We start from the raw sequence: 27,990 nt of genomic DNA on the forward strand, positions 1-27,990 counted from the left end.
GATTCGGGTCAAAATGACCCTAAGGCAACACAAGGGTTAAAAGGTGTAATTGAGATTTAAAAGGACAGACAGAAGTCAGTTTGCTGAGATATTTATTTACACATTCAACTAGTGGCCATTATATGAAAAGAAAGAACACTTTTTTACAGATTATTTACATCACCTGTAAGGCATTATGAAAACAAATGTACACCGACATAACAAATAAAAAACATATTAAACAAACAGAAAAAAAGCTGAATGAATCTACACGACAGAAAGAAAAAAACAACGAAGAGCGAAGATGAAATTTAAATAAAATGAGTACGTAGAACACATGAGGGAAAATATCGAATTAATCTCATCTTCCTTTTGCAGCTGTTTGAAGATTTCATTAATAATCTAGAGTGAGGTGAGAGGAGAACAACCGAGTATATGGAATTTCATCTTCCGGAAAAAAAAACACGTATTGCACTTTTTGAGGAGTGTAAAGTTGAGATTAGCACAAGCACACAGACATCTACACATGTGTGTGTCTAGTCTACATCGTTTACTTCTCAACACAATATAATAATGCCGACAGCAGCTGTCATGTGTTTCAGTTCGTCCAATCAGAATGATCAGAAGTGAGCATGGATACTGAGAAATGATTTAGTACGTATTAATTACATATCAATACTGGAACAAAACTTTAAAGATTGACGGGATCAATCCGAAACAGAACATTGAAATGAATAAATCATGTTGCCATCAGAGAAATTTGTGTTTTTCAACTTCATGTTTTACAGTTTGCGATTTTAAACATTAAACACACATTTTTTTGTCCAAAACCAATTCAAATACATCATTTATTAGGATTAATAATGTTAAGAGGTTAAAGATTCTTTGGTGGTGAATTAATATCATTGTTGTCCAGGAAACACTCAACTCCAATTTTGGCCGTTTTTAAGTTACATTTGAAAGGGTTAAGAAATATTTTTGGAACATTTTTAAACCATCTCAGGATCCATGAGACAAACTGAAAACTGGGAAAAATCCATCGAGCTCTATGATAAACAAGGCTGTTGGCACACAATGAAAACAGATCAAAAGATCCCCAAAGATCACACACATGTTGGAAATATATGAACACACTGGTCTCGTTAGATTTAAGGGGGATTTATAGAAACCTGTTCATGAGTGGGAATTTATTACCTTTAAACCGACATTTTACTGCAAATTCCTCATTGATCTTAATTGCTCTCGGTGTTATTAGTGTACCAGTTTAAAAAATACAAATAAAATCATGCTCACAAAGTGCTTATTGTTGTTTTTTGCCTTCTCTGATTCATCGGAGGCGTTTTAAGAGTTTTTCTTGAAAAGTTGTAACTGGGAACGGGTCGTTTATAACCGAGTGAAAAGTGCTGCTTTTCGTCTTAACTTTTTAGCCATGCATGTGTTTATTACGTATTTATTACACATTTAATACACATGTTTAACTGTATGAAGTCAGGCAGCTTCCAACGCCTCTATTACCGACTGTGTAAAGGTAATTCATATTGGGGCTCAATTCTAATATTGTGAAGAGCTTGATGAACACTTTGGTCAAATTATGAGAAAAACACACAACACAAATGAGAGGTTATATGTCTTAGTGTAAAGGAAATGAGAATGTGCTGAAGTTTATGTAGTTTTCAAACCTTGAAGAAAAAATAGAAATAGAAATCCCCTCCGCTGAATCTAGACTACAGGATTGGATGAACACAGCTTTTGGGCATTTCATTCAAACAACACCAATACCAGCTGGGACCCATGAAAACTGGCTTCTGATTGGTTGGTGTACAACAACAAACCCTTCGCTGTGGACTCGTTTGTGTGAAACACTGGTCGGATGCAGAAAACTCACCGGACACGATGCAACCTGGAGGTCGGGGAGAGACTCAAATAAAAACCCTTTCTTGTTTTAGTCTTCATAAATCTGTAAATATGTTAACTTCAGATCATTTCCATTTTATCGCTACTTATTGTTCTTGTTTGATTGAAATATGAGGAGGAAGGACTGAAAGACAAAGTAGCAACAATAACTTAACATTTATTTTCAAACTTTAAATTGTGGTGTCCTCCTCCTCCTCCTGGTCTCCAGTGAGTATTCTGCTTCAACAACCGATAAAAGCTGGTCGACGTGGAGAAAACATCTTTAAGGCCGGCTCATGTGCTGGTAAGTGTAAAGTATTTGTCATCAGTAGCGGTGTGTGTGCGCGTGTGTGTGCGCGGGTGTCAAAAACAGATGCGGAGGTGACGTAAAGCACTTCAAAAGGCCAGAGACTGAGATTATAATCCAGATTAAATCAATGCGATCGAGAACGGGAAGACACCTCCATTGCGGTTGCTGTGGTCATTATTAGTAGAGCACGTGTTAACTTGCTTTATGCGTCTTGCTCCTTTAGAGGGTTGTAACTCATTACTTTTATATCAATTCATCTGCAGATTATTTTCTCAATTATTGGGTTAATTTTCTGTTAATATATTTATCGTTTCAGCTCTAAAAAAGGCCAAAACTTTGTTGATTCCAACATGTCAAATCAGAATATTTATTAGATTTTTTGACTTCTATATCAAACTGAATGTTTTGGAGTTTCAGCTGATTGATGGAACAAATACGTAATTTGAAGATATTACTTTATACTTTTTTTTCCTCTTTCGATTACTTAAAGCAAAAGATTAATAATCAGCAGCATAATTGACAAACCCACTCGTGTTAGTTGCAGCTGTAATTGTTTTCTAATCTATCAAAGCAATGTCCTGGAGATGTCTTCTTTTGTGCAATGGTCCAACATTGGATTTTCAATCATATAAAAAGAAAAAAAGCGGGGGAAATGTCACATTTAAGAAGCTGGATTCAGAGAGCGTCCGTCTTCATGAATCATCAGTCGCCGCCGATCGACTGATTGATGAACGGGATAATCATTCAACTCGATGGGTCTGGAGGCAAATCTGAAGATGATGTTTAAAAAAATTAAGCATCTCCCACGCAATCATGTAAAAATACAAAAGCGTCTCACTTGAAAGTGATGCAACACGCAGGTGTGTTTTCTTAAAGAGAAATAAGACATTAACTTTCAATCCGCCGCAAAGTCTAAAAAGCGTCTCAAGCTGAAAACGACGAGGCGCTTGATGCCCCGCCCGTTTCCTCCGAGCTCGTCCTGCGCTGCGTGTTTAAAGTGCTCGGATGAACCCGGATCCTTGAAACAAGGCTTTTTAATCTGCGAAGTCCCGACGTTTATGGTTCTTATGGACGACGTCGGCCCAAAAAAACATTAGAAAGCCGACACTTCTGTCTTTTTAGCTCCAGAAGGATCTGCATCCACATTTCATGAATGAAATCATGTCAATAAATACGTCTGAAATCCTTGAACGTGTTCCCGATATACTTATTTTTCATTTTATATTAAGGATGACAGTTCAAAATATTGAACAAATGTCAAAAAATACTTGTTTGAGCCCAGTGGACCATTGAATAATTCATTTCCGGGAAAACAATCCATATTTAATCCGCTTGCACTTGATTAAAATAACTAATGTGTATTATTGGATTTTTTAATAAATATCAGAAAGACTACATTGTAATATTTTGAAACGTGTCGTTCTGCATTGTACAACATATTTCCATTTCCCTAGAGTTTTTTAGTTTCTTCCCATATTCACGTTCTGCCTACAGAAGCTAGGATAATACATTGGGAGGCGGGTATATCAGCATCAGCCATGCTACTGCAGAAGAGTTTTTTAAGATCCAGAGTTCAAGCAACAACAACAAAATTGCAAACCAATAATAGTGTGAAACCAAAAGCTTACAATGATAATCAAAACACAGAAGTCATTTTTTAAGCCTTTAGAAAACCATTAGAACCAAAAATGAGAATTTCAGCCTTTTTTTCAGGGGGGGGGAGGATTACACAAGGGGTGCAATGCTCTCCCCGTTAGTGGTGTTTGTGACCCAACACGGATGCAGAACTTCCACCGGCGAGTGAGCGCTCCCTTCCAGGCGGCGGGGGAAATAACACAGAATATCATCGGAAAGTCGGTTTTAATTTTCCCGCCTCTGTCGGCAGGTAGATCGGTGACAGTCGCTTCTCCGAAATCTGTCTGGCAAAAAAATACTGACACTGGCTGCTGGAGTTTAGACTGAACCAACCACTGTGGTTCCAACACTTCTTCTTCTTCCGCTTCTTCTTCTTCTTCTTCCTCCTCCTTCCCCTGCGGCTCGTCTCTGGCACTAAATCGTTGACCTCGGCTCCCACCTCCACGGCCGGCCCCGTGTTCGCTTCAAGCTCCGTCGCGACGCCTCTGGAGGGAAAGTTGAGCTTCGAGCTACGTAGCTTCAAGCTTCACCGCTGACCTCGCCCGGATGTTAGCCGTGGCGAGTTCAGGGACCGGTCGGGGGGGGGGGGGGGGGGGGGGGGCTTCAACCTTCACAGTTTACATTTTGCAGATTAGTTTGGAGAAAGGTGGCGTTAGCGTCGAGGGTGGCTAGTGTTAGCTTCTCAGAGACGGGCTGGAGTTTTTGTCCATCTCTTTATTTACATCCTTCATCAGTGCAGAAAACACCTGTGAGGAAAAAGAAGAGAAAAAATGAGAAGAAAAAAAAATAATATATAGAATATATATTATATATGTATATATATAAATAAAATATATATATAAAATAAATATTATATATATAAAATATATATATAATATATTCTATAAATAAAATATATATATAGAATATATATAAAATATATATACACTACTATTCAAAAGTTTGGGGTCACTTAGAAATGTCTTTATTTTTCAAAGAAAAGCACTGTTTTTTCAATAAAGATAACATTAATCAAAAATACACACTGTACATTGTTAATGTGATAAATGACTCTTCTAGGTGGAAACGTCTGGTTTCTAATGAAATATCTCCATAGGTGTATAGAGGCCCATTTCCATCAACGATCACTCCAGTGTTCTAATGGTACATTGTGTTTGCTAATCGCCTTAGAAGACTAATGTCTGATTTGAAAACCCTTGTGCAATTATGTTATCACAGCTGAAAACAGTTATGCTGGTGATATAAGCTAGACAACTGGCCTTCCTTTGAGCTTGAAGTTTGAAGAACAAAATTAATACTTCAAATATTAATCATTATTTCTAGCCTTGTCAATGTCTTGACTATATTTTCTATTCAATTTTCAATTCATTTGATAAATAAAAGTGAGTTTTCATGGAAGACACGAAATTGTCTGGATGACACCAAACTTTTGAACGGTAGTGTATATATATATATAAAAATATATATATAATATATACATAAATATATATCCTACTTTTCATTTCAAACTCATTTGAAAGTCAGAAAGACTTTTTCAACGCCCCGTGATGCTGACCTGAGCCCAGCGCCGGCTCCTGCTCATCATGTGTGTGTTGGTCATGGCGGTGAAGAGTGTGTGCGCCTGCAGGTCCTCGGGCAGGCGGGTCAGGAACTGGGCGATGTGAATGAAGTCCATCTGGAGCAGGACTTCCTCGAACAGTCGCAGGATACCGAGCCCCGTCCGAAACAAGCTCTCCTCCCCGTCCCGACAGAAGACGTCCCACACCCGGCACGCTACGTCCAGTGGGAGGGACTTACTGTACAGAGTGAAGATCCTGGACAGACACACAAAGGATCAGACTTCACAAAATCAACGGGCTCTTATTTGAGTATGTATTGCTTTTATACAGGGAGCTGTATATTGGATAAAATGTAGATTAAGCAAATGTGTTATCAGACAGGAAGGTGAGTTTCTGCTCATTTGTTTGCTCAGGTGGTTACGAGCTACTCTCTGGAGGGTTGCTCATTATGCAGAATGACACATTTCAATATATTCCTATAGAGTAAATGCATTCAAGTCATATGGAAAGTTTGATTTGACTTTGTGTAACTTTAAGTACATGCGATGCTAATACCTTTGTGCTGTTAGTCGAGTATCATTTTGAATGCAGGACCTTTACATGCAAATGTATGTTCACAGTCGTAATATTACAGTGTTTACCCCTTGGTGACTGCTTAACACTCAATTTACCACCACACCACATTATATTATCACATTAAAACTTAGATTAGATCAACTGCAAAGCTATTATTTTAAAAGAAACTGTCACTTTTAGAGCTGTATCTCCTGTCATTATTTGGAGGAGCAAGTGGAGTTTTCTTCAAAACTAAATTATATCCGGTGTGTTCATTGGATGCCAAATTGCCCGGCTAAGTTATCATACAACTGGTTGCTGACGAGCAATATATTCAAGCTACATTATAGGAGAACAATGAGAGCAAAATAGCATCATAAATCAGATTTAACCGAATATTCGAACAGCTCAAAAAAGAGAAATACTGAATCCGTCGGCACGTTATGTTTGTTTTTAACCGGTATGATTGTGTAAAAGAAAAAACATACTTCTTCTTGATTAAAACATCTGAATACAGTATATTTGAACGACAAATGTAGTATTTAATAACTCACCAGTCGATCAAATAGAGGTCGGGGGTCAGGTTGTTGGTTTGGAAGTGGCTGAAGAGACGAGGAAGATTCTCCTCAAAGAAAACCTCAAAGGCTGCAAAATACTTCAACATCTGACACACGGACAGAGAAAAGAGATGAAGGAGGAGGAGGACTGGGCCATACAGGAACAAAATGCACAACATAGATAAAAGTTATTGTGTCTTACCAGTTCGTGGTCCACTCTGAAGAAGGCCATCTGACAGGGTTTATTGAGCAGGTTGGCGAAGGTGATGAAGGCTTCCGCCTCCTCCAGGTTGAGGATCAGCACGGCAGCAATAAAGGACATTCCCTGGACCTGAAATGCCACGACAGAATACATTTAAATAAGATCTACATTTTCTTTACATACAAGCTCATCCGATACCAGAAGGATGGATCTCTCTCTCTCGTCTCATTTACAACGGCTTTGGCCACACAGATGATTCCAATCTCAAATGTTGATGGTTTTTTTCCAATTACATGGACTTATAGAGTTTTGGATTGAACACAATACATAAAAGTCTGAATAATCATGTGGCTAATACTGTGAAGCATTTAGCAATCGTCTCAAAATGATTTCACTATTATTTCTACTGTATATTATTCTATAAAGTAAAGATGAAAAACAAACTATTTGGTTAATTGTGTCATTTAGGTATGTTGCTCTGTGTTCAATGTTATGCTTTTTAATCATTGTAAAGTAGTAAAAGTAAAGTGGGGTTTTTTGGACAATATTCTCAATGTGGGATCAGTACCAAAGTTTTGTATGGCCGCTTGTATCTAAAATATAAATAAAAAAAATACACCATATGTTAACAATGTGAAAAGGTAAACCCTAATAATCTATTTAAATCCTGCAGGATGAAATCTAATTTAGTTAAATTCTGTCTGAAATATTATTAAATCTCAACAATTATTGTTTGGATGGCTGAAAAATGGTCAAACTCACATAGCCAATGTCAGGTCTGTAACAGGTGTAAGCCCCCAGTACACTGTGGAGGAGGTCATGGTAGGGACCACCCTGCAGGGAGACAAGAGAACGTGAGGAGGAGGAGTGCATCTGATAGCTCTCTGTGGAGGCTCTGCACAAACCTTTCTGTTAGAGTAGAAATTAGCTCTTACTCTTATCTTAAAAAAGGAGAAAGAGACAGACAGACAGAAAGACAGACAGAGACACAGAGAGAGAGACAGAGAAAGAGAGAGGGACAGACAGACCGTTACAGATCAAATACCTTTTGAAAAATGAAGAGAGAGGGGAAGGTTCTGGAAATGTCCAGTTTGATGAGGTCCAGACTGGACTCTCTGTCGGCCAGAGACGCCCCTCCGTCTGACAACGGAAAGCACACGAGAGACTTCCAACGTCAGATTTCACTCTCGATCAGTTTCATTTCATGAGGCATCTTCAAGTTGACTGAGGCTCCTTTCAGACCAGAATATTCACGTCCACAGACATTCACCTGGTGCTGCCCAGCTCATTGTATTACACTCATTATTCCCATCAAGCACCAATAGTGTTGTAAACCATCAGGGTATTAGGGAACAGCAGCTACACTACGACCACCACATGGTGTTCAAGGCCAGCAGTGACTGGGGGCATGACCTATGAGCGTGGCCTGAAACGGCACATGAGGACATATTTAAGAAACTTTGCAATGGTGGAGAGGGAATTATCAGAGTATCCGGTCGGACTAAAAAAAACCTTTTGTAATCCCTCTCACTGCCAAAGGGGCAGTTAAAGGTCTGCACAGAGACCTGGAATTCGTGGATATTAGTTCATCTATGCATATTGGGAATTTAAAATGCAAAAACCTTACGAACAGCTTTTTTGAACTTAAAAACAAATTGCACTTCACGAAATGACTCGTACCACTCTCACTGTCGTTGACTGAACTGGTTTCGCTGTAACTCCTCCACTTCTCTTTGGCTCTGGACAGGAAGATCTCATACAGCTCTGCACAAAGAGAAAAACACAAACCACGAATCAGGTTGTCACCTTGACAGGTGACAGACAAATTCCAGTAATTGAGTCACACTGAAAGGCTTTACCCATTTAGCATGACGCTTTTTACTCCTCAATCACCTCTATTATCATAATCACAAATTAATACATTTTTTTAAATTTTATATTCACGTTTAAAAGGATTAGACTGGTTCAGTATTTTTATTTTGTCAATAAATGGCTTCTCTTGCCTATAACACACAAATAGATCTCATCGCACCATTTTGAAGGATGTCTCAAATCCTAAATTGCATCTAGATGAGAGGAGGCTTGTAGGAGCTAGGATGCACAGGTATCCACACACTTCCTTTAGGCAGGTCTTTTTTGGCTTACGTGACAATTACACGAGATGTGACAATGGACAGATGATGCAACACGTCATATTAAAAAATCACTGATTCAAAACGATGGCCCTGGTGCTTGGGGGTCCAATATTCTTAAATGCCTGTTGCCTTGATTCTTTTATTTATATATATCTATATAAACACTACTGTTCAAAAATTTGGGGTCAATTTTGTGTTTTCCATGAAAACTCACACTTTTATTTATCAAATGAATTGCCACATGAATATAAAATATCGTCAAGACATTGACAAGGTTAGAAATAATGATTTTTATTTGAAATATTAATGTTGTTCTTCAAACTTGTCGCTCAAAGGAAGGCCAGTTTTATAGCTTCTCTCACCAGCATAACTGTTTTCAGCTGCGCTCACATTAAAGGGTTTTCTACCCCTCCGCTAGTCTTCTAAGGCGATAACACAATGTACCATTAGAACACTGGAGATGGGCCTCTATACACATATGTAGAGAGATTTCATTAAACACCAGAGAATAGTCATTTACCACATAAACAATGTAGTGTATTTATGATTCATTTAATGTTATCTTCATTAAAAAAAACAGTGTTAAAATGAAGGACATTTCTACGTATTTTTTCTTCTTTTTATAAGTTACTTTATAACGGTAGTATATTTATATATATATACACACACACACTAGTGTGCCTTCATGGTGATTACACAACTGTGTAATGAAGGCGTGATAGATGAGTATTGAATGGTTTCTCTACAACAATGGAGCTCTATGGCACAGAGGAAGAAGATATATCAGTTGTTGATACACACACACACACATTGATCAATTCATTGTTATTTTGGGTCTGAACATGAGCTGACAATTAGATAAATGTATATAATGTGTGTGTGTGAGTTTGTACCTGGTGTAATGTTGAGCTCGTTGCCAATGGCGAGGCTCCACACTCGTCCTCTGACACTGGGAGGAAGTCCCTGCCACCAGAGCTCTCTCACCCGCCTCGTTCCCTTCCTGCACACACAATGAGCAAAGTAAACACACTGCACACCAAAACACACACACACAACACACACGGAGCCGTGGAGACGTACACAGTGTCCCAGTGCGGCAGAATCTCGTTGTTCCAGACAACCATGGCGTTTGAGATGATGTCCTCCTGTCTGTGCCTCTCCTTCATCTGACGCTTCTTCCTCTGGGCTTCCTTAATCTCTGAGAGAGAGAGAGAGACATTTATTGAGACTGTACCGGGTTTTGCATGCATTTAGTCTCCGGTCTTCCTGTTGACTAACTTTGTCCCTGGTGGATACTCCTTATCTGTCCGAGCCAATCAAATCAAAGCAGAACAATAAATCTGCATCAAATAAAATGTAGAAAATTTGCCGGTTTTTGGCAGTTGAGGAAAAGAGGCACATGTAGACGCTGGTTGGAGTTCGTTGTTGACCATTGCTCTTGTGTGAGCCGCGTTGTGACATCTACATCCTGTCCAGCTCTCAGCTGGTTTAACAGGTGAGCCGTGTGTGCATGTGTTTGTGCGTGTGTGTGTGTGTGTGCACCTCTCCGCTTGGCTCCTGCGACCATCTCGTCGTACTCCATTTTGTGTCTCTGAGTTTCCTCCAGGGATTTGGCTGGTAGGTTCCTGAAAGACACGCGAGCGTCAGCCACGTTGAAAGTAACTGAACACACAGTCACGGGGCCAGATGAACATTTCATGTCTCTATGCAACATTTAGTAATCCCAGCAGAAAAATGTACAAATGAGGGGGGAAAAAGAAGAAAAAAACTACAATAAATGAAAACATGAAGTGCCTCGAACGAACGTGTTTTTAGTGCTGGAAGTGATAATGAATATTATCAATACATCTGGCTGTTATTTTGAGGATTAATTGTGTATTTATTTTTAATTGACAAAGTAACAAAGTAAATGAAGCAGCCTATAGAAATGATCTGCTACAAAACCCAGACAAATAATAACAATGGCATTAACAACAACTATGACTGAAGAAGACGAAGAAGCATATTTGTTTTGATCTGTTTGCTACTTAATTAAAGACACTTTATCAACTCGGGTTCCTGTGGCAGTTGGTAATAATCAATCCAATATAAAATATCAATATGAAACCCCCAGTAGGTCCTCTGCGCTCCCCGGTGGTCTCTGACGGTACTCACGCTGGTCGGTCCTCCAGGATGAGCGCTGTGGTGGAAAGAGGCTCAAACTCCAGGTTCTTCCTTCTCCCGGCAGCCGAGGGAAGCCGAGCACGCGAGGACTCGTCCAAGTCCTGCTTCCCCTCTTCCTGTGGCCTCTACACAAGGAGGCGGCGGCTGTCAGAGATCTGAACCCCTCGGAGCCGATTATGTTCAACCGAGGTCCTACATTCATGATCCCGTATGGGTATCGAGGTTTGAGATGAGATATCGTCTGAGATGGTCTTTTCTTGTCTCTAAAGGCCGCGTTACAATACAATAATTATTGTATAATATAATTTGCCATTGCCCTCTCAGTCATTACGTCCACATTACTGATGATTATTTTATCATTGCAACATGAATATTGAGGTATTTGGTGAAAACTCCGCAACGGTTTCATTAAAATGTACTTTCTAAAATACTGCAGCACGGTCCTGAAGAATTCTGAGCTTGTACCAATTAATTAAAATGAAACATTCATACCAGAAACACATACTTCAATATCCGAGTGAACCTTATTATATAAAACACAAAAAGGAATAATAAAGCAACAAACTGAAATAGCAGGAGGTTGTCAGACATTTTTTTGAACTCAAGTTTTCGATATTTGACAAAAACTTGAACACAAATGTCGTTTGTTAATAGAATTTGACTTTAAAATATTTGTTGGTTTATTAAATGTATATACACAGACACCATTATTTGTGCACCATCTAAGCGACTAAGCATGTACGTGGAGTGAACCCTGTTTGCAAATGCAAATGCATGTGTGTGTGTGTGTGTGTGTGTGTGTGTGTGTGTGTGTGTGTGTGTGTGTGGCCGAAAGGCTGCCTAATGAATGTCAATGTGTGTGTCCATGTGCGAGTGTGAACTCGTACATCTGCGGTCTAACGGTCGACGTGATGCCCCATGAACGGTTCATTCACCGGAGCCGCACAGCTGCGGCTCAACAACACAACGAGCCTTTCATCCACGCACTCCCGGGCGTCGCCAGCAGGGGGAGACGACTCAGCCATCGGCCGGCAGGATTTTTCCGTCACAGCGCGGACAGAACGTACATACTCAAGTCGCTTGTCTCCCCCGGACCTGGTACCTGCTCATGTCATGTGTCGACTCTTTCTGCTAGGAGTTTACAGCACACACCGTGAACTGCTGTGTATATTCCGCCGCCTCACAACACACGGATAGCGAAGGAAACCCCACGGCAGCTAGAGCGAGCAGCCACACCCCGAGGCTGCTTTCATTGTGGCGGGGGACAAAAACAAACACCAAAAGAAAGATACAAAGCCCTCCTCCGCCCACCGTTCCAAATCGGACCACCGGTGAAGGAAGTGCAACGCTGGACGGACCAATCGTCTATATGCTACAGGACCGTTTTGAACGTTGGGACTGGTATGTTCAGGGGGGGTAACAAACAACAAAGTGAGTACAGTACCTCAAATGCATAGATGACGTTGTTCCTACCAAGTTCGGGTTCGATTAGAAACCGTGGATAAATGGCGATGTTCGCGCTGCACTGCCACGCTGCACACACCGCCTTTGACCGGAATAGCAAAAGAGCCGCTACGACCTCCTGAAGATCATCGGCTGCTCAGCGGAGTTCAAACTCTACCCTCCCTCCCAGGCGAGCTAAATACATTCTTTGCTCGGTTCGACGTGAGGCGGCAGCCCGCGAAGCAGCGCCGCCCGAGATGTTGCTCGCCACGCCTGGACCCATGGCAATTCTCTGCCACGCTTGACCCATGGCACCTGCATATATAAAACAGATCCACCGACGACGCAAATTTGCGGCACTCACACCGCCCTTCCTTCCTGAGGGGAGGAACTGTTGTGTGTAATTGCACGGCCATGCACAGCTCCAACGCATCATCAAGTTTGCCAGGAGGGAGGTTGATGCTGATCGTGGACTACAGGAGCGGGAGGAGAGACACCCCGTTGCAGTAGAGAGGGTCAGCTTCAAGTTCCTCGGCGTGCACGACCACGCACCACCACCACGTGGTGAAAAGGCCAACAACCTTCTACCGTCAGGCAGCGATACCGCGGTATCATGTCAGACAAACTTGAGAAAGACTTCACTCCGCGACTCTGAAGATGGGAAGAATGTGACTGGTGCTGCTTTGTCATCGGTTTTCACTATGAAGGGAGAGTCATATGTACAAAATCAGGTGACTGCTGCAGTGATTTAAGGAGGTGTAACTGCCCCGTGAGAGCCGGCGTGTATCATTCACAGAGTGAACATCTCCTTCTGAAGCCACGAGCATTGATGAGCGGCTGTAGCAGCCTCCTCTCTTCTGGCTTCAGTCCAGATACTGGACCTGCCGCTCAGCCACAGCAGCGTTAGTGAGGTGCAAGACTGATGCTGGGCGTTTCGGGGGGGGGAGGGGAGGTCATTGTCATGTTGCAACAGGAAAGAGACGCATTTTCATTTCCACAAAGTTGGAAACAGACGGTAGTCAAAATATTATTGAACGCTGTTGCATTACGATTTCCTTTGATCGGAAACAGCTGCAATCTAAAGACCCGCCGCACAGGTCCTCCTGGTTTCTAATAACTGAGAATATAGTCGTGAAGCGTCCTCGTTGTGGGCCTATGTGCTTATTAGTTCGGTAGTGATTGAGTCCATTACTTAGATGTTTGCAGAGGAGTCAAATCAAGATGTAGAAAGTGTGCAGAAATAATGAAAAAATAATGAGGATTACTAAACGATCAGAATTATTCCTGCTGCACAAACTGAATTCAAAGCGAACCAACTGAAGCCAAACCACATGTGGCCAGTTCCTCCGTCATGTGAGCGGAGCGAGCATAAAGGCCGGCGGCTGTCAGGCGTGTGTGTGTGTGTGTGTGTGTATGTGTGTGTGTACCTGCTCAAGATAACAGGAGGAACAGCCGTGTATGTTTAAGTATGGATGTGTAGGTTCTGGCACAACCTTGTACAATGCAGCAGGTGAGACAAAGGTTTGAATATTTAAATATATATATATATATATATATAACAGATGAGGATGGTAATGATCTGCGACCTGAGCTGCAGGCAGTGTGTGGAAGTTGCCTAGCGACCACACGCACACAGTAAATCCAGTTGACATGCTCTTCACAGCCACAATGTTGTACGTAAACAGATGCAGGCTAAGTGCATTAACCTCGGGAGTCACACACACACGGTAAAGAAAACGTAACACAAGCAAAAGCAACGCTGCACATCATTCGCATCAGAGAAGCTGCCACGGGGTCGACATCTTTGTTGACGGATGTCTTAAAACGATGTCAAGATGGTTTGATTAAACACTTTTAGGTGCTCGCTATATTTACGTGTACACGGGGAAACCAGGTGGAGATATATCAAGCGGACCCAAGGAGCGTGCACTGCATGGGGAAAGCTGAGCATCCATTAGTAGACAACAGCGTAGAGACGCCGCCACACACTGAGGGTAGTTATCGTGATTACATTATTGTTCCTCGCAGTACATTTCCATTTAAACCATTTATTTTTACAAATTAGAACGCAAGTAACATAATGCTACTACAGATTTGAAATATGACCACCGGTTTTGTATGCATTTAACTACAAAGCCAACGACTTCGACTGAATCAGAGCTGTAGTAAATTCAGAGTGGTTTGTTATTGCAGTCAGAGCTGAAACTAAACTAAGACGAACCCCAGAGAACGATGTGGATTCCATTTTAACAATATGATTGTTACTGAAATGCACCTCGGGAGCTGTAACTAGCGTAAATTACTCTGAATTGATGTCCTCCTTGCACCTTTGAATTAATATCAAAAGAAGCTGATATTATTCTACCACTTTGTGCTGATCAACCCGGACTAGCGGAGCACAGCACACTAACAAGAAGGAAAAACAAACACGTTGCCATCCTGGACACGACAATACGAGTGAGTGAGTGAGTGAGTGTGTGTAAGAGCCGACCTGCTGTGTGGACAAGGTGGAGTCGGGGTCTGTAGTCGGCTCTTCCCTAAGTGCCGTCTTGCCAAACAGTCGCCACCCCGTTGCATTATGGGACAACGCCTTTGGCTCTTTGGATTTCCTAGAAAACAGGCTCCTGAAAGAGAGAGAGGGAAAGAAATCATTATTACAGCGAAAATTAACTTCAAGGAAACATAACATCGAGTATTTCAGCTCATCCCGACTAAGAACTCTACAACGTATCTTTCCTGGAACATTTATAGTTTTATTTCCAGATTCTCAAAGCCTCACTGCAGGTTCAGACGTTGCTCTTTCTCCCCGCTGCAGGTCCGAATGTAACTCTGGTGTGGCCGACGCCATCGCTGCAGGAAACCGTCTCCACACAGGAAGCCGCAAGTCGAAACATTAAAGAGAAACGCTCTCTTCGATAACAACGAGCAGGGGAAAACTCATCGTCGGCCAGAAAACTTTCCACAGGGCGGACCGTGGTCAACGGAGCTCTGGCAGTATGCTGCAAGACACCGACAGACTTATATTGATAATTATTTTAAAAATTAACTTAATCACGAGTGTTTGTTTTCGTCTTTGACATTATTGCAGCATTTATGTCGATGCATTGAATGGGTCACAGTCTCCTAGAAAGGAGCCGATACGCACATGTATTTAGCAAGGTTCCTTGAATGCCTCATGTAATTTGGTTCTATATTTAGTAAACATACCGTTGATCTTCGTTTCCACATTTCTTTGTCTATATTATTCTTCCAAGGGCGTTCCTCTGCAATCAATACGTGGGTACATCACATGAACCCTCTCAGAATATTGTTTATGTTCCTATGATTCATTAAAAAGTACTTATATTCTTTCCAGGACACCATTATGGTAATACTTTAAATTTGAGACCTGGAAATGAAGCATTTCTTGCATTTTTTACAAAAAGACATAAGACTGATAATATCATAATATGTTGTAAATGTTCTTTTTCAGATATTCAGAATATAGTGGATTTTCAGAGCATTATCAAAGTGGCTTCAAAAACAGGTGACGAGAGAAAAAGAAATGCGAGAATAGGTTAGAAAGAGTGACGATGTAATGATGGGGATTAATCTCTCATCATCATCATCATCATCATAACCACTTTGGTGCTGCGGTTTTGGAAGTGATTCTGTAAATAAAAAGCTGCCAGATCAACAGTTTTACATTCGTTTCAGTGGAAGTAGAGTCCTGCTGGTCAGCTGGTGGAAAGAGAAAGAGGGAAGGAGGGAGAGGAACTGGAGAAGTTATGAGAAGGAAGTGAACACACACACACACACACCCACACACACACGCACGCTGTGGCTCAAGCAGACAGCAAAGTAAATATTATTCCTTCCTTCCCTGCTGGCTCAACCTTCTTCCCTCTGAAGTGTTTGTGTGAGAGTCCAGAGTCAAAGAAAACAACCTTTTCCTTTAAAGACCAACACTTGGACACCTTTATTGCACAAGAAGTGTTCAGGAAAGGTCCACATGTTTTCATGCATGAGACATATTATTATTAATTAATTCATAAACTGTTACATTTTGGTGATTAGAGATTATCTGTTTTGCTTGTTGCCGCTTTTACATTTTAATCTTGCATCTAGTTTTCTGTGTCTAATCTCCATGACTCAGCATTTATGTATTTGCAATATTTGTTTAAAATTAAAATGTCCCATGTGACTTATTACAATATTATTACTCATGCATTAATGTAAAAGCAGGATATTTCATGTTGTAGTTGGTTGAGGTGGAGCTGATTTGAACTCATTAACTAACCTCATTATGGATTAATCTGCTGATCATTGTCTCCATTGATCACCAATTGGTTTGTATAAATAGTGTGAAATGCCGTCACAGTTCCCCAGAGCCCAAAGTGACACCAACCAACAGTCAAACCCTCAACATCAATACATTAAACTATTATAAATATTACAAAGGAAAAGCAGCAAATAATGCAACCTGTAAAAAAAAAAAATGTACGCCTTGAAAATCACTTCAACGACGATCAAAATATGTAACTTTTTTTCCTACATCATATTACTGTAAATATCTCCATTTGTTCGTAACTAAAGCCGTCCGATAAAAAGGACAAGCGATCCCTCTGAGATGTACTCAAGTAAAAGTATGCAGTGTTTTCTTTCTGTTAGTTGTGACGCAACAAGTGAAACAACACATCAGAAATAGAAAAGAGGAAGTTATTTTCTAAACTTTTATGCCCATTTGCTCTGTCTGGGGTTTTTACCCACTGCAGTAGAAGATAAATCACACTTGAAGCTCAGAGAAAAACCTGAACAACGCAGAGGATCACACACGGAACCTGCAAATGTGGATTCAGCCGAAATGCTCAAATGCATGAAGAGACAAAATGAGGCTTCTGGAAAGACGCGCAACGAGATGCTCGTGTGTACGTCGGTCTGATACAACAGGTCCGGTCGTCACTACTCGTACTCCAGCGCGTCAAACATAACACACAACGTTTCCCTTCCGTGTCAGTTACCACAAGCCGTGCCTCAGATCAGAGGCCGCCTTGTTCAGACACACCTGTAGCTGCACATTAATAAATTAAAACGGCCTCGTTTTGTTCAGCAGAGCCACAAAGAAGCCAGAAATAAAACGTGACGGACACCATGTGAGCGATAAGGTCTAAGTGGCGTGCACAGGATGTCCGATTGTAAATAATTAACCACGGAGGCGATTAGAGCTAATGTAATTCCCCAAGCATGAAGCTTTTGTAACTTAATGGAAATGAAAGAGGGAGAATTAGTTGGGACAAACAAGAATACAATGTGCTGATAAAATGTATATAAAGAAAAAGACATCGCTGATGGGTTCAACAAGTGTATTTGTTGGCCCTTCAATCAAAAACAAACGCCACCAAGAGGTGATGGGTCCAAATTGCACTGAAGTCTTCTTGATGGTGAAACAACTGCTTTAAAAATGGTGCGGTCAAAACGTACCTGTTGGCCATGACAGCAGTTTAAAATCTTTACAAAGTACTGAAGCCAAAATTCTGATTCCCTGCAAGAAAGTCGGCGTTACGTAATGCAAAAAAAAGGGTATTCCAAAAGCTGGAAAAAATATTTTTTAATATACCACATGGTTTTGAGAACATGTTCAACCAGCAGGATGCATTTTGAATCTCAGCACATGTAGCCAGTTTACACTCATTTAACGGTTGATGTTTTAGGTAATAAAAGCGTAATAGTTGTCGGATGATAGCCGATGGGTTCTGCAGTCTGAAGTGGAAACCAGAATACATCAAATGGGAAAAATCTTGCCCAGCTGCCCTCAGATTCTGTATGTTTTTTTAAGGTTTTCCAGTAACACAAGAACATTTCAGTGTGATTGTGTTCATAATTTGACATTCCCTTTCAAGCTTGGCTGATTACAAACGACGGATGGATAAATTCAACCTTGAGACATCGACTCAGACAAAAAAAGTCACAAAATGGTACGACAACAGGCTTGGTGTTGAAAAGCTGTATTTAAACTAGTTGAGGTTTAAATAAAAGGAGCATTCCCGATTGTGTTTGTTAGAGTCGATTTAATGTCCTCTACCGCTGACCCTCCCTGACCAGCGTGGAGGTTTTCCAGCAGAGCAGTTTTGTCTCCGTCTGTCTGGATCTCCTCTGAGACGCAGTGACATTCAAGCCGGTTGCTCAGGCCAGCAAACAAAGAAAAAGAAAAAACAGAGGCCTCGACGGAGGGAGACTTAACGGAAAATATACGACTTCTCCTCCACCTTCCAGCCACACAAGATTGTACTGCATCAGAGATAAAATAGAAAGAATTTCTCTAAAAACCTCCTCTTTTACAAGAACGTTGTCGCGGTGCAGTTCCACGGCCTCTGCCAACTGTTACTTATGTTCGTGATCAAATATCTAAAATGGTTTTGCAACCTTTGAATCAAGGCATCAACTGAAGTAGAGCTGCAAGATAGGTCGAGTGTTTCCTTCCTAATTTATTCCATTTTCAATAGATATTTTTCCATTTTCTCTGGCACAAAACGATGACGTCCACATTCTTTATCCCCACGGCCAACAACAGACATCCATGAGCACCCCGCCGGATCTATTTGAATAATTAAAGTAATCCAAGATGACGGAGACAATCCAGAGGTCTAGAACCCTTATAGTATTGTGGGGGGAGGGGCAAACAGCGGTGAGATGAACACACATTGTACAAATAGCCCATTTTATAGCGATATTCTATATTTCTGGGCCGTGTGTGACACTGTTGTTGCAGCGGTGTGGCTGTGACGGCAGTCGTCGGGCCCTCTCCCGCCTACGGTTTGAGTTTGAAAAAAACAAACGGCAGTTCAGCCGTCAGCCGACACGACCGACCGCCTCCGGGCTGCAGATTCTGAACCCTCGGATTCCTGAAGAGGCTTCACGTACTTCCTGGTGTCGAGTCGGAGCACAAGATGGCGGCGTGTCAGACTAGTGGGTCGTCGTAGTGGGTCAGGAGCGAGGTTTTGGTGAGGCGGACGGAACTTCGGTTCTGGTCCGCTGCGAGCCACAAGTCGGACGTGGAGGTCGTAACGGAGCGTTTCCTCCGAGGACGACGGGTCATGATTCTACAATCGTGTCTTGGAAGTAGGGATGGGTATCGTTTGGGTTTTTTCCGATACCGGTGCTAATCCGGTACTTTTAAAACGATACCGGTGCCTAAACGGTGCCTGAACCGATATATTTTTTTTACGCACAATGAGGACATTAAAAACCTCTTTGGCCAGATTCCCTGTAGAAGCCGTTGTCATGGAGCACTGACAAACAACGGATATCAGACTGTTAACATACACAATATATGTTCTCCATGATATGATGTGATATGTCTTGTCATGTGCAGACTTTATAGGGTTAATCCTGTCACTGTGTTGATGGGCAAAGAGAACAACCAATCAGAGGTACTGAAGATGACACATGACAAATAAAGTTGTGCTTCTGATAGCAGAGTTACACTGAAACAAAGTGATGTCCCACGGTCTTTATTCCTCCGTCATTATATTCCCGGTAACGGTCTCCCCATCGCACCCAGCCTGACCCTGGTGTGCTCCACACGGGCTCACGCCGTCACACACGGCCACGCCTCCGCTCTGAGTTAAATGAGAGGCTATCGTAACCTGCTGACAGGGCGGAGTCACCAGAGAAATTCACAACAATAGTTTTTTTCAATTTCAATCGGCTCAGGCACCGGAAGGAAGCACCGGAATGTGCGTTGCGTTTCGGTCCGGGTAATACCGGTTGTATTGGAACCGGTGCCACATTGGCACCGGTTTCCGGTACCCAACCCTACTTGGAAGTGATGCCATTATTCTGAAAAGTAGGAAGAGAAACTGTGGCAACTCTAGCAGGGCAATACCATCTGCGGGATAATAAGTGCTTGGGCGGGGATATAAATAAGCCAGGTGTGTGTACACCTCTGTGTTCACAGCGCAGCATCCAATGCCAGTGTTAATGCCGTAACACATACACACGACCCAACTTGTTTTTCCAGGTGTGTTTACATTATTTCGTCCAACCACACAAGTGTGACAAAAACGACGCCTCTGCTGCTTCGCGGAGGTTCGATGGTGACGATGAATCGGCCCGATGGTTGAAGCGGCCTCGGACATAAGAGAGCGGAGGGAGCGGTGAATGTGGGCCAGGCCCTGAGGAAAGAGGCTGCACCGAGTCGATGCTCATCGAGCCCTACTGGATCACTTACTGCACAGACGCGGAACTGGGGCACGGTGAACATGCGAGCTATTACACAGCTATAGACCGTAGACGGCAATTTCAATGAAGAGAACCCGATAGGTGTCAAATGATTAAGTCGCCCGTCTTTAATCCCTCTATAAGAATGGAAATTGATATTAAATATGGAATTACACCCCCCCCACACACACACACACACCACCATATCTCTTGGGGCACAAAGCTGTATTGCTGTGAAAGCAGTTTCACAGGGTCATGTGGACAGAGGGATGAGTTTTCAGTGCATTTAGCCGTCTGATTCTTCCCAATTTTGGATATGAGAAACTACTTTTCCATCTCCCGTGTGAGGAATGACAGGAAATAAAAAATTCTGCAGGAGAAATATGTCTCTTTGCTAAATGTCACGTCTCCGTTCGTCTCTTTTCCCTTTTTTTGACGTGGAAAGCTGTAATGCGGGTCTGTGTGGACGTAAACAGGCTCCGATTGGAGAGGAATTACAACATAAGTCTTCGTCGGAAAAAAACAGCCCTTCTGAGCCGCTCGTAATGTTGTGATTCATCAGTTAAACTATGTTAAAGAAATGCAATAGCGGACCAAAATACATACGACTTCAACTTCATGCATCGACACTGGCATGGAGGTTGTTTTTTATTTAATTAAACCCACAAGCATCGTTATTGTACAAATGTTCACGTGCAAAAAAAAAGGCGTCCGCCAGTGTTTCCATCTCCAGAACTATCTCCTTAAACTGGATCAAGTAATTCCCAGTACTCGTGAACGCCCGATCGTGAGGACGAAGAGTCTCACAACAGTTTCTCAACAGCAGCTCTTCAATGTCAACTGAAAACAATTAGACTTGCCAAAAGAAACAACAGGCCACACTCGATTGAATCTGGAGTTTGTTGGCAGTGTGGATTGTATCTCTGTATTTGAGGCCCTGCAGAAATATGCATTTGTTTTTCCTCTCTCCTTCTAAGAGTAATGATTATTTTATTGTTGGGGTTGTGATCAGACCGATTTGACGATCACCACTTTTTACCGTTTACAGGATGATGAAAGTAAGGATGGCTTGCAGCTCGAGTGGGTCTTATGAAAGGTACAACAGCTAGAGATCAGCTACTCTACTTCCCTAAAGTCACTAAAAAGGAAATGAATGTAAAAGAGTGGATATTCTTTCTTTCAGTTTAGTTTCTATTACTTCTTTCTTTAAATAAATAACAAGCAGGAGTGGTGCAGAAATAAGGATTTCACTGGTGTGTCGACCACTGAAGTGTTTTGACACAGTCTGTGAGGAAGTGAGGATTGTATATTTGTGTTAAAGAGTGAAATCATAAGATGCAAGTAGATGACAGGTCCTTAAAGACCAAAACCAATCCGGTGCTGAGAGTATGTTTGGGTTAAGTTCTGGTTGTTTGGTTTGCTGCCAGTGAAATATTTGGGGCTTGAGCACTTCTATTTACCTGGTGAAGAAATCAGCTATGCCGAACCTCTTTGGCATCAGCTGGGGGTCCGAGCCGTCCTCCTGGTTGCTGAGATCCGGCAGCTGATCTGGGGCGCTCTGCCGGCGACCCGCTTCCAACGCGCTCCGGATGTCCTGCTCGTACCCCTCATCTCCATAGTAAAACCCCCCCTTGTCGTCGGGGGACAACGGGGTGGCGTCGAGACTGAGGGACAACACCATGTTGGAGTTAGTCCTCAATGTCTGCGGCCTGACGGGCAGAGGGGGCTCACTGAACCCCCCCTCGTCCTCCTCGATGGTGGGCTCAGAGAGGGTTGATGGGCAGGGCGAGGGGGTTTTGGCACTTGATCCCAGGGTGGGGGAGTCCGTGGCTGGGTTGAGGAACTGAGGGGGCTCTGAAGGATTCTCCTCCGGGCACTGAGAGACCGATGTCCCGCTGTGGTCGCTTTGGCTTCCGGGACAAAACCCTGACCCGGCTCCGTTTTCCGGCCTTGCCCCGAGGTCGAAGGGAATGTCGGTGTCCGGGGAACAGTCCGAGTCGGACCAGTCACATGTCACCCTGGCGGTGGTCACAATGTGCAAACCACCGTTTACAACTTTCCCTTCCTCGAAGTCCACATCGCATGAACCGAGCCTCGGGCCCAGAACCAGCGGGCCGGGAGGCCGTTTACAGTACGCCACGTCCGTGTCGGTACCGTCAGCATCCCCGTTGGGCATCTTTACATCTGGTCGGTGTGGAGCCGCAGCGGCGGCGCATGCGCAGTTCCGCTGGTGCTTCCCCGAGCATGGCAGTCGATCGAGGGAGAGGAAAGTCCTGATGCAGCCGCCGCCGCTCGCCTCTTCTCCCGAGGTGACGTCGTCGGAGTCCGGGGTTTCCCCTTCGCTCTCCCCCACAGGCGGTTGTCGCATCTCTCGGCCCGCGTCCACTGAAACCCGAGCCCCGAGCACAGCTGGACAGGAAGCGCCTGTGGTCCCCGCGAGGCCGAGGCTCCCTCCTCCTCCTCCACCTTCTTTTTCTTCTTCTTCGACCATCGTCAGCTCCTCCAGGCCGAATGATTCGGTGAATCCGTTCAGGTCGCCGCAAACCGCCGACACCACACAGCTGCCAGCCACCTGGTCGGGGAGGCACTCCTCTAAATCCAACATAATCTCCCTCTCGCGCGTGGGCGACTGCACCGAGGCGTCCCTGTTTACATTCCTCTCGTTACCGGTCACGTAAACATGACCCTTCCCAGCTTCCCGACCCCCGCTGACACCGGCTGGCAGCGCCGTGCTGCGGTCTTTGAACGCACCGTAGGGCTTTTGAGCCGCCAGTCCCTCGCCGCCCGTTTCTCCGCCTTCTTCTTCGTTCTCGTTCAAGTCGACAACGAGCGACCCTCGGTTCTCCTTCGTGGTTTCCATGAGCACTCAATCCGTCGAGGAAGCCTCGACCCCGGGCGTAAGATCCCGCAGCGAGTACCCCTGTCCGGTCGGCCCGGCTCCGCAGCAGCAGCAGCAGGTTTTGTTATTCTTCGAAGAAGGGGCTATCATTTTATCCTTCAACATCACCTGAGATTCACCGGCCGGAACATGTTGATGGCTGACGTCTTAAAAAATAGCTTCCGTCTTGAGAATTTAAGCGTCGTCGCCGGACAGAAGATTAATTAAATCCCCTAACCGTTTTTTAGCTGGCTGCAGCAGCGGCATCCCGGCCACAGTCCTGCGCCATCTTGAAAATACCCCAATAATGACGTCATGCCCAACCCCTCGCTCCCTGATTCGTTGACAGGTTTACAGTGACGCCTGCCGGTCACTGCGTGCAACTGCACCAGAGAGCCTTGACCCCGATTGATCCCGTTTATAAATACGAGTATTCAGAATGTATAACAGTGGTGGAATAGGTATTTAGATGCTTTACTCAGGTAAAAACACAAATTCGAAACTTTCTAAATGCTTAAGTAAACTATGAGTAAAAGTTCTGCATTAGGTTAAGGTAATGAACAGGTCTTTGAACAAGCAGCTTCATATGTCTTACTCTGGACCTTGTTGTAAAACTCCAATGTATACACAAAAAAGGCACCTTTAGTCATTGATGACATTTCTTACATGTCATACATGTCATGGCACCAAATTCACATCAAACACCAGGAGCCCCTCGATGGTTCGGGAAGAACATTGAGTACATTTTATCGACATGTTTTACATTTTCTGGGAGCGCAGACATCTTTTTAAGGCAGGTGGAGTTTGCCTGAACAAGTCAGGGGTAAAACTGTAGAGGTAAAAAAAAAAATACCTCTAAACTATTTTTCTCTTCCTGCGTCACCCGTCAAGGACAGGAGGCGAGAGGAGTCTAAATAAGAGATAACCACACAGCATCGCCGACCTCTTCATCAGGGACAGCCTCGAATCAGAAACTGTTTCCACTGGCTCTAACTCCTCGGCCAGTTTTGGAAACATTCGGTATCCCCCGCATCCACAACCTTGCTTTGTCTCCCCTCCATGATAAAGGCATGCATTTAAATGTTTTGGGTCCAGACTCCAAGGCTAACACCACTGATTCTCACCGGGAACAGCCTGTATGAAAGCAAGCCTTTTTTCCAATTTCTGTCCCGATTTATAGAAAAGGAAATATGCTGCAAAGAAACATTAGTAAACCTGCAAACTTAGCTAATTCAACATTTATTCTTCGTCAGCCTGTCCAAGTAAATACGGTGAATAGAGCTTTAACACATTCAATGTAGCTATATTAAATAACAGATCTGTCAGGACAAATATTTGTAGGGTCGAAGGTTGGGAAAAGATGACCAGAACGGCAAAGTCAAAATGAAAACAAGTAGATTTATTCAAGCGTCGTAGAACAAAAGTTCGGAGATGTAAGGGTCTGTTCTGGGTCTGTTCTGTGTCTGTGTCTTTGTGCTTTATTATGGCTGGATTGTTCTGACACGCCGACGTCACAGGTAGCGAGGTGCAGGAGCTCATGCGCAGAAAAACAAGCCGGATCGAAACTTCAATGACAAAAAGGCGCTCTTTAATGAGGCAAGAAACAGGTTACAACAAAAAACACAACAAAGTCCAAAAAGGGGCAGGCAGAGAAACGGGTTTCAGGGCAGGCAGGCAGGCAGGCAGGGTCGAAACAGGCAGGATCAGGTAAACTCACGAAACACAGGACGACGGAAAAAAGACAACAATCCAGCAACAGACAAGGGAAAGAGTGGCACAATATATAGGGGGGGAAACAGGTGTACGACATGAGACGGTAACGAGACGAGAGTGGCTGAGGGCAGGTGCAGGGAATTAAACAATCAAGGAAACAGAGAAGACACAGGAGACACCGAGGAGACAGAGTAGACAGAGTAGACCCAGAACAGACCCTTACAGGAGACAACAAAGTATTTAACGTGCAGCACGGGCCTGGACGGCGTCAGGCACGGTTCTTGTTCATCTCAATTCTACGGCTGAGTTGGCCCTGGCCGGAGGTGGCGCAGAGTTCGTACCTATAGTTGTACTCCCTGTGTGGATGTGTCAGCTTCTGGCCGAGGTCACGAAGAGTTCGTACCTGTCCGTGCTCCTTATGTGGCAGGGTCAGTATGTTCCAGAGCATGTGGGTGTGCATGTGTATTTGCTGTTCTCTCTGTTCAGGGCTTTAATGCTTTACAAGGACCTACGGGTATCATGCATGTATTTTTATATTCTTAACAAATCCCCCTTTTCACACCTTAATGGTGTGAACTCTTATTTAGTGTTATTCTATAACTGGGCTTTTAATCTTCTTTCTTTTCAAAAGTGTCATTGACAAACCCTCCACCGTTAGTCCCTCATATGATTCATTAAATACAAAATCAGGAATACTGATTGGTCCTAACAGGGACATCTGTTGGCCATGCAGGGCATCTTTTTTCTCGATGGCAGTTTCAATCAGGCGGACTGAAAGGAACCTGAGACAGGGAATGCAGCAACATCCACAGCAGGAAAGCAATGCAATAAAAACAGCAAGGGATTGTTGAATTTGACAATTTACTAAAGCAATATGTAAATTAGGATTTACTAATATACCATAACTTCCTACATGTTGTTATAGAATGTGTGTTATTGTTTAATAATTTACAATATTGTTTGGTAATGTCTGTGGATTATTATTTAATGGATTACTGTAACTGGTAAGATGAATCTTTTTGTGTGACAAGAAACAGATCACTTGCAGCAAGGGATCCCCTTCCCCCGACATGGAGAGACCCCATTCATGCAATGCGCCGCATGTCAGATGAGCGAATTGGGGCCGGGAAGGAAGTTCACACCTGGCTGGGAGAGAAGGGGGTAGCAGACTGAGAGGCATCCTGAGGACCCCTGCGATGCCATTCAGAGCAGGGGACAGAACGACGCAGAGGAAGATGGAGAGATGTGTCAAGGGGCGTGGACACGCTTTCAACACCGACGGACAGACGGCTCAGCAAATGAGCGAATTGGGGAAAGGTGTTACCTGGACAATGTATTCAATGAGAAGGGGATATCTCCCCTGGGGCCGGGATGCCCGGGAGATAAAAAATTAACTTTCGGATGATGCCGAGGGACTTTTTTAGGTGGAGCAAGAGACAGTTAACTGCAATTCGATTAGCCAGGAGTGATCTGTGGATTGTGAAGCCTTAGAAGTCCTCGGCCGAGAATGTATACTCTGTATCTGAACAGTTATTAGTTATCAACTATTGGTAATACTTTTTATTAAATACATTTTATTAAAACTTTTCGACTCCGGACATTTTCTGCGGTTCAGCACCAGGGGATTTTTGAATACTTAACAGGATATAGCGACTGAAAGGAACACGACTTTATACTTGCCGAAAACGTAATCGAGCCAGGACGTGAATGGGTCTGTGTCTATACCAGAGTCTCAGCAAGCTCGTTAGAAAGGCTGGTGAGTCCTGCCGATGCTCTGGTAATGCTTCCATCTGGGGCAGTGTTCTCTGGAATAAATGTACGACAGGTTTCCCCAAACATTTTAACACACACACCCTTTTTCGGCCAACAACATATCTAGTGCCATTCTTTTTTGCCATGCAGTCAAAGAGGTCGCATGGAGTTGTTCCGCCAAACCTTTTACGGCATCACGGGCGTGGTTGAGGAAACGCTGTTGATTGTAATAGATGTAATTTATCCAATCCACATTTTTGTTCGTGGTTATCCAAAGGAAAATGGATTCAAATCCAGCCCTAACCTGATTACGGGCTTTGCCACGCTGGTCATAACGGAGATAAAAGAGAATTTAACCTCCAGGTTCACTGTGGCATCTATAAAGAGAGTATGTGCTATTATAATGTGGAACCAATAGAAATGCAAGTGTTGAGGAAACTTTTGGGATTGTGTGAGCATCTCCATTTGGGGTGGAATTTATTTGCAAGTTTAAAAATAACGAGATCCAACAATCAACCTTTAAGCTTCTGAGTATGTATTATATAAATATGAAGAGGAGCAGAGGAGCACACATGAAGGGCTCATACTCTTCCTTCAGAGGGGTCGAGTAACACACACAAATGTGTTTATAGGGGGGGATACCCATAAATCATGAGATTTCTCGGGAGGTTTAATGAGTATGCTGAGGAGTTTCACAAAAAGGGCCCTCAAAAGGTTCTCAAAAGCACAACATCATTATATTGAATATAATATGATATTCAAACCTGCAGCGATTATTGGACGCGCAACTTGTGATTTCAATCCTGCTTTTTCTTTGCAAGAATAAATGTCCTGATTGATAATTTGTACACAATTAAAAGGCAGTCCTTCTTTTCTGACATCAAGGATTTAAATCAATTTCTGCATTTGACTACTTTATTTTATTTCCTAAACTGCACCGCAAGTTTTACTCTTTTTTAGCTTTTTAATGTTTTACTGACTGTTTTTAAAATCTTGTTTTATTATGTGTAGTTGCTT

General features: G+C 43.1%; 1 protein-coding gene and 1 long non-coding RNA gene across 3 annotated transcripts; one reads left to right on the forward strand and one right to left on the reverse strand.

The window, feature by feature from the left end:
- Positions 1-75: 75 nt before the first annotated feature.
- LOC130206896 (TBC1 domain family member 12-like) lies at positions 76-24,242 on the reverse strand. 2 transcript variants are annotated; one of them, XM_056435150.1, is made up of 13 exons: positions 22,091-24,242; positions 14,923-15,055; positions 10,980-11,113; positions 10,368-10,450; positions 9,906-10,023; positions 9,719-9,825; positions 8,371-8,454; positions 7,736-7,830; positions 7,453-7,524; positions 6,691-6,819; positions 6,486-6,595; positions 5,373-5,631; positions 76-4,563 (listed from the first exon to the last, which is right to left on the reverse strand). In XM_056435150.1, exons 1-13 carry the CDS (start codon positions 23,488-23,490, stop codon positions 4,492-4,494), a joined length of 2,796 nt encoding a protein of 931 aa, XP_056291125.1. In that variant the 5' UTR covers positions 23,491-24,242; the 3' UTR covers positions 76-4,491. The 2 variants fall into 2 exon arrangements, with proteins under 2 accessions (XP_056291125.1, XP_056291126.1); XM_056435151.1 differs by lacking the exons at positions 14,923-15,055; positions 22,091-24,242 and adding an exon at positions 11,876-11,966.
- Positions 23,075-27,853, forward strand: LOC130206909 (uncharacterized). The gene is made up of 2 exons (XR_008834209.1): positions 23,075-23,163; positions 26,259-27,853. It is a non-coding gene; the product is annotated as an uncharacterized LOC130206909 (long non-coding RNA).
- The last annotated feature ends 137 nt before the right edge of the window (positions 27,854-27,990 follow it).

This window comes from Pseudoliparis swirei, chromosome 17 (assembly GCF_029220125.1).
Source record: "Pseudoliparis swirei isolate HS2019 ecotype Mariana Trench chromosome 17, NWPU_hadal_v1, whole genome shotgun sequence".
Lineage (NCBI taxonomy): Eukaryota > Metazoa > Chordata > Actinopteri > Perciformes > Liparidae > Pseudoliparis > Pseudoliparis swirei.